Consider the following 15,918-nt stretch of genomic DNA (forward strand, 5'->3'; position numbering starts at 1 on the left):
TGGAAGAGGAAGAGTGGGGTGTGATTGGATGGATAAAAAACAGCAGCAGGCAGTTAATTATTATTCCTCTTTCTCCTTCTTGTCTTGATCGCAAACTGAGCTGAACTGAACTGATTGATTAAAAAGTTTAAAACTGTGATAACCCTGTTTCAAATTATCTGTGAAGTTGTGTGTATTGCACGATATAATGAACAACAACGTTTGCTTGATATGTATATGATTGGTGGGTAATATAAATAAAGGAGAATGGGGATTGATTATTATTATTCTACAAATGACTAAAAATATAAAATACTACTACTATGATACAACAAACTACACTATAGTTATATGAATTATTATTATTATTATTATTATTATTTAATCAAAACAAGATAGATGAAAGAGAGTGAGAGGAGGAAGAGGAAGAGAAAGTAAAACAAAGAAAACAAAACAAGTGGGAAAGAGGAGAGGAGTAGAGGTTGGTTTACAAATTTTTTAATTTGTCGTTAGCGCTCTATTCATCCACCCCCCCCTCACCCACTCTCATCTTGTCTGTCTGGCTTGTTTGTCCTCCCCTCATCGACGATATGCTATTATCTCTGATCCCCCAATCATCTATCTATCTATCTATCTATCTATCATATGTTGATTTCTTCATTTTCCCTTTTGACCAATTATATTTATGGAAATGTTCAATAGAGATTTGTTTCGTTGTTGTGGTTGTTGTTGTTGGGTTGCGTGTTACATTGCATTGTTGTCTCGTCGTCTCGTCTTCTTGTTCTCCTCTATATGTATAACATATAACATATTCCTATTACTCCTAGTTTTACAACTAACTAACCTTTGATTTTTAAATCACTCTTACGACAAACGCGACTACGACCACTACTTCTTCTTCTTCTTCTTCTTCTTCTATCTACTCTAATTACTACTAGCTATCATAAACACTATTATCCATTCTATACTACTCCTATATAGTATTATGAATCTTTCCTCTATTTCTTTTTATGTATATATATAATTGGAGAGGTGTATAGTATAGTATGTGGGGATGAATGAATGGATGGATAGGACAATAATAAAATAATAATATAGAGAGAGAGAGGATGGAGGTGTGCTTCAAAATGAGGAGCTGGCTAGCTAGTTCTCTCTCTCATAAATCGATGATGGATGAGAGATGGGTTTGGGATTATTTTAATAATTCGAATTATTTGAGGTATTACATTCCTGCTTTCAATCCATCTCCCTCCTTTGGCTTGTTCCTCCTCAAACAAACCAAAACAAACAATATCAACCTCTCTCTCTCTGGTCTTAATATGATTTCAGTCCTCTCATCATTTTTAAAATAGGAAGGATAGTTGTAATTGGTGATGACGATAAAGGAGTCAACGTGATTGTTATATCAATATCGACATCAAAACAACCCTTACCCCCACCATCCCCTTTTTGATTAAACAAACACAAACGAGAGAGAGTGATACAAAACAACCCATCCTCCATCCCCCCCCCACATTTAAATCATATGATTGTTGATGATGATGATTGTGATCAATCAACTGATCTGATTGTCTGTTTTCTTCGATATCAATTGTTGATGTATTTTTAAATTATTATAAATTGATTGACACAACAAGTAAGGGTAAATACAACAAACAAACAAACTTAATATGATGATGACTATTTTTGTATCACTTGTTGTCGCGCGTGCTCTTCTCCTCTCTCTCTCTATGTTTAGTTTTTTGGTTTGTTTGCTGCTATCTATAGATATTTTGTGTACAGTATAGTTTTATATGTTGTTTGTCTGTCTTTTTTTATGTTGATGTTATTGTTGGATTTTTTTAGCTTGGTATAATAATAATAATAACAATATACATTGTATATCCATTATTATTTTCTTTTAAATTGATTATTACTGTGAAATATTTTTCTCGGCTAATTGTATATTCAATTTCCATCTTCTACCTGTTGCTGCTATTACTGCTAAATATTTCTTTCTTTTCTTTTCTTTGTTGATGGGGTAGTGGATGGGTGGAAATGGAAACACAGATGGACAATGAATAATAACAATAATAATAATAAATATCAATCACAAAAACATTAAACATACAATGACATATGATGATGATATTTCTTCTATTCTAATTTATCTTTCTTTAATAATAAATAATATAATACAGGGGATAATATAATTGATGTTGTTGATTGTTGTGTTGTTGATTGGCAAGTATGAAAATATAAATTATTGGTTGTTGTGATGGGAATAAATGAATGTGAAATGAATGAAATGTGGATGGAGTGAATTCAGAGAGTCGGCACATAAATATGCACTGGACAAAGTCAGTGCCACTCCTGAGTTGCACTGGTTTTTTTTGTTTCATTCAATTCATTGATAAAAACCCAGATATCTCTCTGTTATACTTTACTTATTTCTGTTTTGTTGTTGTCTGTTTGCTGTGCTGTTGTTGTTATTATTATTGATCTGCAATGTTATTTTGTTGTTACTACTACTACTACAACACCATCCCAGACCAGCAACAACTTGTTGTTGAAACTATTCTAGAGCTGGGGATGGATGAACAACAAATAAAATAAAATATGATATGTTCTTTTATAAATCTTGTGTTTTGGAAAACAATAAAGATTCCCCCAACTTATAATAGTAGTCGTCGTCGTCGTCAAAGGGGAATGGTGTGTGAGTGGGTGTGGTGAATGTGGTGTGTGTATGTGGGGGTGTTTTACAATATCTAGACAGCTGACTTCTACACATTCGTCGTTGCATGCATACCTCTTGTCTATCTTTGGTCGTGAGCTTATTGTTATAACTTTTTTTAAACTTTTAATAAATAAAATTATTATTATTATTATTATTATTATTATTATTATTATTACTACACTCTTGTGAAGAAGATATTATATTATATATGTTTGTTGTTGTTGTTGTTCGCTTATTATTATTATTATTATTATTATTATTGATATCTAACTAATTAATGACTATTATTAGCTAATATAGGGATCTTCTTTTGATTGACTTGAATGGATTGAATATTATTATTATTGTTATAGGAATAGACTTGGCTTTTATATATATTCATTATACCATAAGGAGAGGAACAAGAAGAATACGATATTGATGATCTATCTGAATAATATTGATTATTATTTGAAAGAGGGTACTTGTTTCTTTTTCAAGTGATCACAAATGTATGTGAACAAAGTACTCTACTCTACTTTCAAACTCTGACGTCGATAAATATAGCTTGGCTATTGTTCGTCTTTTTTTTTGAAGAGGATGAAGGGAAGAAGCAAAAGTAAGAAGAAGTTGAGGGGAGGGGGTTGGTCAAAAATAACTTCTTCACTCTTATATATCTTTCTTTATCTATCTATCTCTATTTATCTATCTTTTTGTTATAGTTTGATTTCTCTCTTTCTTTTTTAGATTTATAAAAATAAATAATAAAGATAATAAATAAATCGTCTTCTTGCTTGAGTTGAAGTGATAAATCTCCCACTTTTTGTGTAGGTCAGAGGAAGGAGGAGTCCGCGGAAAGTGGGCAATTAATCGTTCTTGTCGATTATTATTTTAATTTTCTTTCAAGGGACTTGCACAACATTGTCCCCCCCCTCTTTGGCCTAATGGGGCTGTCTACCTGACCGAAAGAAACCCGAAAAACGGGTATCTCTGCCAAAAATCCTCTTCACTTTTTTTTTTCGACTCAGATACGATTTTCACGGTGAACCGTTGGTGTTGGTTGGTTTGAGTGGAGCAAAGTGGTTGAAACTAACTACTCAGTGACTTCAATCTTTCAGGTGTAACAAACAAATAAATCAAATAAATTAATAAATTAATAAATTAATTATTATATTGGAGTTGGGAGAACGACGAGTTAATTTATTTGTTGGACTTGAATAAACCAATTAATTTATCTTTAATAGATGTTGACTGTGACAGTTGAATATCGATGGATGGATCTTTTGGTGGTATAAATTGATATGATGTTAAAAATGAGATTACTTTCTTTCTATGATATAGTTTTGCCAATTCTAAAGATTGGTTGACTAAAGGTTTAGTTAGGTAGAATGGTTTGAGGGCAGCGTCAGTATCGATAGATACTCTTCCACCACTTCCCTTGTGAGCAACTTGACGTTCATATTCCAACAATTCATAGTTTTTAAGAGTATTTTCAAAGATATACTCTAGTACTGATAGATGTCCCAACATGACAGCCAATTTTAATCCATATATTGACCATTGATATCCCTTTTCAGAGTGTAGGAATTGAACCACCTCTACATTACCACCAGCACAACTTTCATCTATCAGTCTTGTTGCATCGTGTATATTTAATAACTTGGACTCTTTTGTTTGTTTTGGAATGATTAGATTTAATATATCTAAATTATTAAATCCAGATTGAAGTAGTTTTATCAATCCAATATTTCCAAATTGTCCAAATCCTTCTAGTTGTTGTTGTTGTTGTTGTTTGTTGTTTGATACCAATAAATTGACAAGGTTAAAGTAACGATTATCAATTAAAAAATCAATGTTGTTGATGTTTAATGATATGTGTGTAGTCATTAATCCCAACATTGAATGTATTTCACTAACATGTTTAAATATCATGCTTGCCAAATACTTTGATTTTAATATTCCAATTAATAAATTTGGATTCATTCCATTATTATTATTATTACAGTTATTATTATTATTATTATTATTATTATTAGAGTTTACAATGTTATTGTTGCGAGTATAATAATCTAAATTAATATAAGAAGGTTCAATAAACATTATTAAATCTTGTTGTGATTTGAGGAGGATATGGTAAAGGTTGGTAAAGTATTCTAGGGTTATTTGTTCAAATTTGTCACGTCTTGGATCATTGATTGAAGTTTCAAAGTATTCTGTTTTAGGGTGTAGTTGTTTTAGAGATTGTATGTATCGTTCAGTCTCTAATGTAGATACAGCTCTTTCTTGAATGAGGTCTTGTTTTGTACCAACGACGATGATTTGTGTGAATGGTGCTAATGGATAATTGGTACATTGTGCAATCCAATGTGGTAATCGATTAAATGCATCCAAGTTTGTAGTATCATAAACTATAAATAATAGATTACACCGATAATGAGATCTAGGGAATCTTTCACCATCAAATTTATTTGTTAAACATTTCTATAAATATAAATATAAAGTAATTAATATATGTTATATTATATATCTATCAAGATAGTTACCACAGATAAACTAAAATCATCTATATATTTATTAGTGAATGGGACTGTTATAAATGTATCACCAAATGTCAAGTTGCTGGTAGCTGGTGTTGTCGTTGTTGACACAAACAGTGATTCTAGTAGAGTTTTCTTTCCTGATGACTCTTCACCTAGAAACACTACATTTAATCTTCTAGGATTACTACTTCTAATATTAACTATACACATCTATATATATATATATGTATACTTATACCTATACTTATACTATAATAAATTACATAGTTAGAGAATACATAAAAATGATTTCGTTTGAACCATTCTCAAAAAATACTTCTTTTTGCACCTTTGCACTAATTCAAACTAAATATTTGTAAATAGGTATTTATTTATTAAACTCGAGCGAGTGAGCGAGTTACAAGTAGTTAAAAAGAGGGAAGAATATATCTATCTATCTATCTAGATTATATTAAATATCGGAATCTTGGTGAAAGGGAGGGATACAAGTAACAGTGTACAACTGATTTTGGATACATTGTTGTTTATTCTTGGCTCCAGCCTGAAAGGTCCAACTATATAGACAGATAGAGTAAGAGGGTTAGATTAGATTCAAAGTGTATACAAATTTGTGATTAGATATATCAATTTTATCTATATACTTACGGTACTCTACAACCATTTAGAGATGTATGACTACTACTACCACCAGTTGCAGAACCACTATCTATATTGGGAAAGACAGGGGCAGGTAATCCAGTCATTTGGGAACCACCGGTTGATGTATAGTATGGGTCACCTGATGAATACTGTCCGGTTGATACCGCTGAGGCGGCGGTCGAGGACAAGTCTTGTCCATTGAAATAGGTATAAATCATATTATTGGTACTATTACACACCACCAAACCAAAGAATACAGTGTATATTGGTAATCCACCAGAATTACTACCAGTACTAGAACTACTAGCACTTGAACTACTAGCACTTGTACTACTAGCACTAGTTGTACCACCACTTCCAGTTGAAAATCCACTTCCAGTTACACTAAAAGAAGTTTGGACTATTTCTTCTGGTTGTTGTTGTTGATGCAAAGATGCATGTTGGTCTGGACTATCAAACCCAATGATTGAATCTACAAGGTTCCAATACTGATCAATCTTTTCTTCTTGTGTAGTAGTAGAGTGATGTGTAAAGAACGATGCTCCTCCTCTTGATGATTGACCGTTATTTGAACTACTATCAGAACTATCACTACCAGAGTTAGAACCAGCACTACTAGCACTAGCACTGGTACCAGTACCAGTATATGGTGTGAGTGGAGGACAATAGAAACCACATCTCTGTAATGTCATACACTTGTAAGTTGGAATCCAACGGTATTGAGTGAGTTGTGATGGTTGTGGTGATGATTGACATCCATCAAAGACTGAGATGATCAATGATCTTTCTGGTTGCATTGGTCTTGATACACTGCAAGTGTAGGTCTTTGTGAATCCCCAAATGGCAGTGGCTCCACATTGACCCGATGGGAAAGTGGTCGAATTGGCAGGATTACCAGAGCAATCTATAGTATTAAACATAGACACTGTAACAGTACTGAGGTCAGTCGAACATGACAATACTTGTTGTCTATAACAAGAGTTTGATCCAATCACCAAACCACCAATACTAGATGTTTCGGGACACTTTGCTTCATTGAATGCTTCAACGGTCACCCATGATGTTGGTGTTGGTGCTTGAATCTTTTTGGCAGATACCACCAACAAAATAATTGACAACAATACAAATAATAATAATAACTTCATGATATATATAATATTGTAATTGTGTGTTGTTTGAAAGAATAGAATGATGATCAAGAAATTTCTTGCTTTGGGTGTTTGAATAATTAATTGTTTTTAAGATGAGTTTAGAAAATATCTATAAATAGTAAAATATCTACTTTTCCCAACACGATTCAGATAAAGATAGATATTTCCATTCGGTTGACTAATCCAATGAACAATATGTCTCCTATGTAACCTTTGACAAATCCAATGATAGTATGTCTCCTATATAACCTTTGAACCAAGTTTCTAATCAATTAAAAAAGTAGAGATTATCTTTTCTATCAACAATTCCCAATTCTGATAAAATCATTTGATTTATTATTAAAATTACACATTAGAGTAGTTCAAAAAAAAAGAATAATAATAATAATATATATTATATTATATATTTCCAGATTTTTTTTAAATCGCTCTCTACCCTAATAATCTAAAATGCATTTTCTTGACCGAATGGAGCAACACAGGTAATAGAGATTAATTGATTTTGATAGCATTGTTGGTCATTCTTTGCTCCATTCTTGGAGGAAATACTATATTTGAGAGAAAAAATTGATTAAATGTTATTTACAGGTAGCATGGTCGAGTCATTATTATTAATAATTGAACTTTCTACTTACTATATACTACATCCATTTGGAGTTTGATAACTACTACCAGAGGTTGCAGATCCACCAGATGATGAGGGGGTTGGCATTGAGGTCATTTGAGAACCACCAGTTGATGTATAGTATGGGTCACCCGATGAAAACTTTCCAGTAGATAATGCCATTGGTCCACTACCAGATTGATAACCATTATAATAGGTGTATACCATATTATTGGTGCTATTACATACTACCAAACCAAAGAATATACCGACTACATTACCTCCACCAATACTACCACTTCCAGTTGAAAATCCACTTCCAGTTACACTAAATGAATTTTCTTGTTCTATTGGTTGAGCATTATCATACAACGATGCATGGTGATCTGGACTATCAAACCCAATGATAGAATCTACAAGATCCCAATACTGATCCATCTTTTCTTCTTGTGTAGTATAATGTTGTGTAAAGAATGATGAGGCCAATCTTGTTGATGGTTGTTGTTGGTTAATATTTGAACGGGCATTGGAACCACTTGAACCACTTGAACCACTTGAACCATCAGTACTAGCTGAACGAGATGAACTGGCAGAGCTAGCCGATGCAGAACTAGCAGAGGCAGAGCTAGCTGAGCCAGCCGAGCCATCCGAATTACCAGAGTTACCAGAGCCACTAGAACCACCACTGGAGCTACCAGAGCCACCAGAACGAGCAGTGGCACTACCACTTGTAACTGGTCCTCCTGTTGGCGTGAGTGGAGGACAATAGAGATCACATTTTTCCAATGCCATACACTTGTAAGTTGGAATCCAACGGTATTGAGTGAGTTGTGATGGTTGTGGTGATGATGATTGACAGTCATCATAGATTGAGATGATCAACGATCTCTTGGGTTGTGGTGGTAATTTTGCACTACAACTGTAGGACTTTGTGAATCCCCAAATGGCAGTGGCTCCACATTTACCCGATGGAAAAGTGGTCGAATTGGCAGGTTGACCAGAGCAATCATCAGTGTCAAACATAGACACTGTAACAGTACTGTGGTCAGCCGAACATGACAATACTTGATGTCTATAACATACAACATTTGATCCAATCACCAAACCACCAATACTAGATTTTTCATGACACCTAGCCTCATTGAATGCTTCAACAGTCACCCATGATGTTGGTGTTGGTGGTGGTGCTTGAATCTTTTTGGCAGATACCACCAACAAAATAATCGACAACAATACAAATAATAATAACTTTATCATATTTTGCAATTATGTGTTTGTTATGTAATAATGATCTTAAATGAAAGAAAAGGTTCATCTCTTTTGAAGGTAGTGATCTCTACAATTGTAAAACGATAATAATATCTTTATAAATATCTTTGTTTGGGATATGGGAAACCAGAATCCATTTATAAATAGATATTTACCATTCGGAGTATTCCTATAAAGCCTATCTAAAAGTAGACTAACTCAAGTTCAGTCTACTTTTCTATCCACCAGGGATCGCTTTAACATGCCTATTGATCTTTTACCTGAAGATAGGTATATTAATTACAACTAATACATATATATTTCAATACCCATGAAAATGAAATAATGAAGATAATGATGATCAACAAACACCCCAGGGTTTGTTAAAAAAAAATAAAATAAAAAAAAAAGGAAATGAAGTATTCTTGAAAATTTGATATTAGCACTTTAGTTTGATAATAGATTATATATATATATATAAAGTAGGAGGTAGATAGATAGATAGACAGTAGGATTGATAGTGTAATATTTATCAATCTAAAAAGGTAGTGAGAAATAGAAATGAGTGAATCAATATCAAATGATAATACCTCTACTACAAGTACAACAACAACAACAACTTCTACATCTACTGCATCTACATCAAATCAACCATTAACATCAGCAGCAGCAGCTTCTACTACTACTACTACAACAACACATACATCACCAACATTTCAACCATCAATTAGTTCAATTAATCAAGTTGGATCAGTAACAAGAGATATATTAGTACCCGTTGTATTGTGGTGTGGACCACCAACACATTGGATTACATCTATTCTCATTACACCAGATAAACGAACTATCATCACTGGCTCACATAGTGGACACATTGTAATTAGTTCGGTCTATCTAGACAAGGGAAAAGAAAACTCGTTTGTACCACGTATCTTTTCGATTGCTCATCAGACCACTGTATCATGTTTGGCATTGTGCAAATTAGAGGGTAAAGAAGTTGCTGTGAGTGCTGGGGCAGATGGATCACTTTGTGTATGGTCACTTAGTGATGGTCTATGTGTCAGAGCTTCGCATCCTGGTTTCTTACCATGCACACCCTCATCGATGGTAGCATTACCACCAAACGAAAGAAATGTAGCTATTGTCGGAAAGGGATCAAACTCTATCTATATCGTAGACACTCAACAAATGAGATTGATCGCCACACTCTCTGAACACACTGATTGGATCACTTCACTCTTTACATGTACTATATCCCAAGACTCTTCTCCACTCTTGTTTTCTGGTAGTCTTGATGGCACCATTCGTTTTTGGTCACTTAAAGATGGTGAAATGGACTTTTCACTCCAAACCATCTGTCTCAATGCAAAGGGTGAAGGTAATTGTCCTCCCAATGAAGCTCCAATCTCTATTGAATTCTCTCCCAATGGTAAATCACTTTTAGTTGTTTCAAAAGCTTATTGGTCTGTAAGTAAAGAAATAGAAAAAAAATATAAAAAGAATAGAAGTATGTTTTATTAATTTCTTTTTGTTTGTTTGACATCTAGATATTTACAACAAATAATTCACAAAAATTATATTCTATAAATTGTCCAATTTCAAGAGGATGGTTTGGAGGTAGTTTTGTTAATAATTCATTGGTATTGGTGTGGACAAGAGATGGTAGATCATTCCTTTATAAAATCGATCAGAGTGAGTTAAAGTCATTCTCTATGGGTCATCCATTACCACAACCTGGTACATCTCCACTTTATCTACCACCAAATTCATTGTCACAATCGGTTGGAGGTGGAGGAGGAGGAATGGGAACAAGTTATTCATCACTAAGTGCACAATGTAGTGCTGCCGACAATATATCATCATCATCATCAATGTCGTCAATGTCATCGGTACCTACAACTGCACCTATTGATATTGCCTATTTGTCACCAGACTTTTCACCTCCAGTCTTGGTATTGACATTTGTCAATAGTGAACAAAAACAACAATCTCTACCAATCAATTCATCAGCTTCCAATTTACCAACTAGTACAACTTATGGATCTCATCAACCTGCCACCAATATATTATCATCATCTAGTATGGCAGCTGCAGTTCAACATCATCAACAACAACAACAACCACAACAACAACAACAAAATAATCCATACCAAACAGCATTTAATAATCCAAATGATATTACAAAAAAGATTGGTGCAGCAATGTGTTGGAGTAATATATTTTTGGCAGGTGATTCATTTGGTCGAATTAAAATATGGGTCATTCCAACCGAAGACATTATCAATAACATTCAACAACCTCTTTCTCGTAGATTCTTGCGTGAACCAAATCTGATTGGTAATATTGCTGATGGTTGGAAAGGTTGTGAAACTAAAACAAAATCTCGTGTCACTGCTTCACTTTTAATTGAAGATTTAATGTTATTAATTAGAGGTTATGGTAATGTATTGTAAAAGAATCAAAATCAAACAAAAATTCATATTAATATTCTACTTTTTTATTTATTTTTATTTTTATTTTTTAGAGGATGGTAGTATAAGTACATCAAAATTACCAACAGATTTATTTACAAAATATCATTCTGGAGCACATAGTGCCAAAGTTAATTGTTTAATGAGTTCACAACCTGGAAATGTAAAGAGATTATTATTTTCAGCATCCAATGATACAACGATTAAAGTTTGGGATTTGACCTCTTTTAAACTACTACATACATTCTCACATCATACTGGTCCAGTATCATCAATCTTTCCTCTACCAAGTCAACGTCGTCATATCTTTGTTTCAATCTCTGAAGATAAAACTTTGGGAATGTATTCAATGGAAGATTTATCTTGGTAAGAAATATAAAAAAAAAAAGAAAAAAGAAAAAAAGAAATATAAATATTAATTTAATTTATATATTTTTTATTTTTAGTAAACATATGTTTGGAGTACATTCATCATCAATTTCAAATGTTTATTGGAAACCTGAACAAGGATATTTATTGGTAGAGACAATTGATGGATCAACATCAATTTGGGAGATTGGATCAGGTGAATTGGAAGGTGTAGTTTATGGTCAAATGGCAAAAGATATTATCGATAATGCGGAACCTCTTAGTAATGATTGGAAATCAAAACATAATTTTATTTTAGATTCTTCACTTTCTCCTTTTAATACCAAATCTTTTGTTTTTACTCATAAAAATGGTAAACTATAGTAAAAAATAGAAAAAATAATTATTCTTCTTCTTTTTCTTTTATTAATTTTCTTTTTTTCTTTTTTTTTTCTTTTAGATCCACCAATTCAAACAATATTTTTAAATATTAAAACAATTAGTGATGAAATTATAAAATATGCAGATATAAATTCAAAACATAATGCATCATTTTCAAATACCAATGCATTACCACAACAATCAACATCTGCCATTTCTTTGGTTCAAAAAGAGTTGAATCAATTGGTATCGATCTTTTCATATCTTATTCCATGGGGAATGGATAGAAATTTGGATCCAATGTTTAAAAAAGATTTCCAACTTCGACCTCCACAACCAGACTTTTCATTTGGTCTCATTGGTGATGGATATAATATTAGTTTCTTGACACCTGCATCATCGGGTAGTAAAGTACAATTCTCAGAGTATCTCACTGCTCAAACAACTCTGGCAGCTGTATCACTTAGTAGATCAATCATGAGAATTGGTGGATTGGAAAATGCTTGTAGTCAATTGACCACCTATTATTGTATTATCTTACCAGATACTCTACCAGGTTATGTCTATCCAGACTTTTCATTCCTTGCTTCATTCTCTCAAGATAATTCAGAAGATGTAATGTTTTCTGCTCGTTCCATCTTTAAAACTTCAATTGAAAGAATGTCTCAAAGTAGTTTCTTAAATTTATTACATTATTATTCTCAATTTTGTAAGTAAAAAAAAAAAAAATAGAAAAAAAAGAAACAAAGTATTAACTTTTTTTATTATTTCTTTAGTGAAATCAGATACATTAACATTAACAGAAAAAGCAAGAGCAGTTATTGTTTTGGCAAAGATTGCATCACATCGTAAAGATGAAATGCCAGAGAATTTATCATTAAAGATTGGTATGGAATTACTTAAAATGATTTATAAAGGAAAGGGTCATTTAACTTTATCAGCTGTTGAGTTGATTGGTAAAGGATTTTCTTTATGGAGAGATGGTAAGTAGAAATTAATATTAATAATAATATGGTATTAATCTTTTCTTTTTAGCAATTAAAGATTTACCGGGATTATTAAAATGTTTATTTTCATTGACAATGCAAAATGATCCATTATCAAGTACATCTATTAATTCATTATTATTGATTGGTGCAATTGACCCAAAGAATTTTATTCAAACGATTGGTGATGAGGTGTCAAATGAATCAAATGGCACAAATAGTACGATTCATGCATTGGTATTGTTGGGTTTGTTGATCAAGAATAATCCAGATTCAGCACTACCCTATTTGCCGCGTGTCATTGATTGTATTTTAAAGAGTCTTGATCCCCATATGCCATCATTACGTGAGTCTTGTCTCAAGCAGACCACAGCAGTACTTCATTTGATGGTCAACAAGTATCCAACCGTATCGTTCCACCACGAAACACAAAGATTGATTCTAGGTGCATTGGATGGTACATTGGTTATTTATGATCTCAAGACTGCCACGAGATGGCATCGTATCGAAGCACATGAACGGAGTTATATATCGGCAGTCAGTTTTAGTGATGGTGGTAAATCAATCTCTTCCTATTCAACCAAAGATAATCTTTTGAAAATTTGGCAAACAAGTACTAGTTTCTTTGGTTTATTAAGTTCTCAATTTGCTTGTACTAAAACTATTAAAATGCCTTTTGAAGGTAAGAAAAAAAAAAAAAAAAAAAGAAAAAGTAATATTAATATTAATATTGTTTTGTTTATTTATTTATTTTTAGCAAAACCAATTACAAGTCCAAAAATAGAAAATATTAAATTATCATGGTCAAATCAACAACAATTAACTTTGATTAAAGATCAAAATAGTTTTACTCTAAATATTGAAGGTTAAAAAAAAAAGAATTATAAAAATAAAAAATCTTATTATTCATATAAAGTTTCTTAAAAAGACTAAGACCTCTGTCAAATTAACTATTGTTTAGTATAATAAGATAATTGAAAGACACAACATGTCATGTTTACCAGTGCAAGTTCATTTAATTAATTTTTTCCTTTTTTGAAAAACTCAAAATTGACTCGTTGGGATTATTTATTTAAATTCATTGTCACTCATTAACTTCAATCATTCAAACGATCGATCAACAAACAGATAATCATAAACAATGGTAAGATATTCGAACTGACTCTTTTATTATACCTATCTAAACCAATCATTCATTGTATTCGATATATATATAGGGTATTGAAAAAGAAATCATCAAGGAAGGCAATGGTATGAAACCAATCAAAGGAAATATGGTTCAACTCCACTATACAGGAAGACTTGCATCAAATAACAATGTCTTTGATACCTCTGTCAAGAAGGGCATTGTAAGTTTTATAACAGTTTTAAATTCATTCATTTTTTTTATTATTAATATTAACAATTATTGTTTTCTTTTTAAAAAGCCATTCCAGTTCAAGTTGGGCCATGGAAAGGTTATTAAAGCGTAAGTACTTACTTTAAATAGACTTAGTTTAGTATACATTTAGCTTTCTTGATATTAATATTTTATCTTTTTTTGTCCAAAATATTAATACTTTTTTATAAAACTCTATCATATTCTATATATAGATGGGATGAAATCGTTCTGTAAGTAGTATAGTTTTAACATTTTATTTGTAATTTCTTATTGCTAACCTTTGTTGTTCTTTTAAACATTTATAGTAACATGAGCAGAGGAGAAAAGTGTAGAGTTACCATCACCCCAGATCGTATGTTTACAATGACATGTATTTTTATTTGTTTGGTAAGGAATAAGTAACTAACTCTTTTTTTTTTTTTAAAACTATTATCTAGTTGCATACGCACAACGTACGAATATCCCTGGTATTCCACCAAACTCTACCTTGATCTTTGATATGGAACTTGTTGGTTGGACCCAATAAGCAATCTTGCAAGCCAACCAATCTTTCGATAAAATCTTGTTACTAGTCTCTGTTACAAGGCATTATCAATAAATAATTGTATAGAAAGGTAAATAATCATATTAATTATACGTTACGTTTACATATTTCTGGATTGTTATTGTTGTTGTTAGTATTGTGTGGTAGAGAAAAAAAAATAATGTAGGATCTAACAATTAATTTTTTATGTTTTAATTATATAAATTATTTATTTATTAATTACGAATGAATGATGACAATCAATTAAATTTAAAAGGAATTGAAACGATTAGCACCATGACGCTCTCCCCAGAACAATCTTCTTTGTTCAAGTTGATTGAGGGTAACAAATTCTTTCTTGTCCCTGTCACAGAGAGCAAATAATAGATCGGCTTGCATCATTGGATTTGGGGAACCATATCTTGTAAAAATATGAACAGCATCTTCATAGTGGATGGATTGATCCTTGCTAGAGAATTGTTCATAAGAGAATGGTCTTAAAAAGTTATCAAGATAAACTTGAACCTTTAAATTAAGGTCAGGATAACCAAATGATTCCAAAGTATTCTTTCTTAATTTCTAAAAATATAAAAAAAAAAGAAAAAATATTAATGAATAGATCATTGATATTATTATTATTATTATTATTAATTTTAAACTTACAAATAATTGGGCAGGAGTTGTAATATAACCAAAATGGTTTTTATCCAATTCAGCAAAGATGGCCAAAGCAGTATCAATTGGAGTTCTATTACCAGATTTACGTAAATTTCTTACCATTTCTGGATAAGAAATGGTATAGTTTTGTTCTGGCTTGTAATAAGTTCCATTAAATAATGACTAAAAGAATGTACATAATAATAATTAATAAAGAATATTAAAAAAAAAAGAACATTTTTAAAAAATTATGAAAAACTTACAGGATAACTTAAATCAACTGTAGATAACATTGTTTATATTATATTATTTGTT

General features: G+C 31.8%; 6 protein-coding genes across 6 annotated transcripts; 2 read left to right on the forward strand and 4 right to left on the reverse strand.

Moving 5' to 3' along the window:
• Window positions 1–60: 60 nt before the first annotated feature.
• DFA_01930 (uncharacterized protein) lies at window positions 61–1,867 on the reverse strand (the record flags this gene model as incomplete). Its single annotated transcript, XM_004359835.1, has 3 exons — window positions 61–110; window positions 824–898; window positions 1,855–1,867. The coding sequence occupies 3 exons, from the start codon at window positions 1,865–1,867 to the stop codon at window positions 61–63; spliced, it is 138 nt and encodes a 45-aa protein (XP_004359892.1).
• A 2,007-nt stretch (window positions 1,868–3,874) lies between these two features.
• Window positions 3,875–6,998, reverse strand: DFA_01931 (uncharacterized protein; the record flags this gene model as incomplete). The annotated part of the gene is made up of 4 exons (XM_004359836.1): window positions 3,875–5,155; window positions 5,218–5,424; window positions 5,531–5,549; window positions 5,860–6,998. The coding sequence occupies 4 exons, from the start codon at window positions 6,996–6,998 to the stop codon at window positions 3,875–3,877; spliced, it is 2,646 nt and encodes an 881-aa protein (XP_004359893.1).
• Window positions 6,999–7,449: 451 nt separating this feature from the next.
• Window positions 7,450–8,865, reverse strand: DFA_01932 (uncharacterized protein; the record flags this gene model as incomplete). Its single annotated transcript, XM_004359837.1, has 2 exons — window positions 7,450–7,552; window positions 7,640–8,865. 2 exons carry the CDS (start codon window positions 8,863–8,865, stop codon window positions 7,450–7,452), a joined length of 1,329 nt encoding a protein of 442 aa, XP_004359894.1.
• Window positions 8,866–9,417: 552 nt separating this feature from the next.
• wdr7 (WD40 repeat-containing protein) lies at window positions 9,418–13,912 on the forward strand (the record flags this gene model as incomplete). Its single annotated transcript, XM_004359838.1, has 8 exons — window positions 9,418–10,323; window positions 10,404–11,295; window positions 11,381–11,693; window positions 11,774–12,048; window positions 12,136–12,765; window positions 12,833–13,039; window positions 13,092–13,724; window positions 13,800–13,912. The coding sequence occupies 8 exons, from the start codon at window positions 9,418–9,420 to the stop codon at window positions 13,910–13,912; spliced, it is 3,969 nt and encodes a 1,322-aa protein (XP_004359895.1).
• Window positions 13,913–14,183: 271 nt separating this feature from the next.
• On the forward strand, window positions 14,184–14,949 carry DFA_01934 (uncharacterized protein; the record flags this gene model as incomplete). The annotated part of the gene is made up of 5 exons (XM_004359839.1): window positions 14,184–14,186; window positions 14,260–14,391; window positions 14,470–14,510; window positions 14,729–14,793; window positions 14,861–14,949. The coding sequence occupies 5 exons, from the start codon at window positions 14,184–14,186 to the stop codon at window positions 14,947–14,949; spliced, it is 330 nt and encodes a 109-aa protein (XP_004359896.1).
• Window positions 14,950–15,216: 267 nt separating this feature from the next.
• Window positions 15,217–15,896, reverse strand: DFA_01935 (uncharacterized protein; the record flags this gene model as incomplete). The annotated part of the gene is made up of 3 exons (XM_004359840.1): window positions 15,217–15,525; window positions 15,610–15,786; window positions 15,867–15,896. 3 exons carry the CDS (start codon window positions 15,894–15,896, stop codon window positions 15,217–15,219), a joined length of 516 nt encoding a protein of 171 aa, XP_004359897.1.
• Window positions 15,897–15,918: the final 22 nt, after the last annotated feature.

This window comes from Cavenderia fasciculata (assembly GCF_000203815.1).
Source record: "Cavenderia fasciculata unplaced genomic scaffold Scf_Dfasci-F-a-25c12.r2-5, whole genome shotgun sequence".
Taxonomy (NCBI): domain Eukaryota; phylum Evosea; class Eumycetozoa; order Acytosteliales; family Cavenderiaceae; genus Cavenderia; species Cavenderia fasciculata.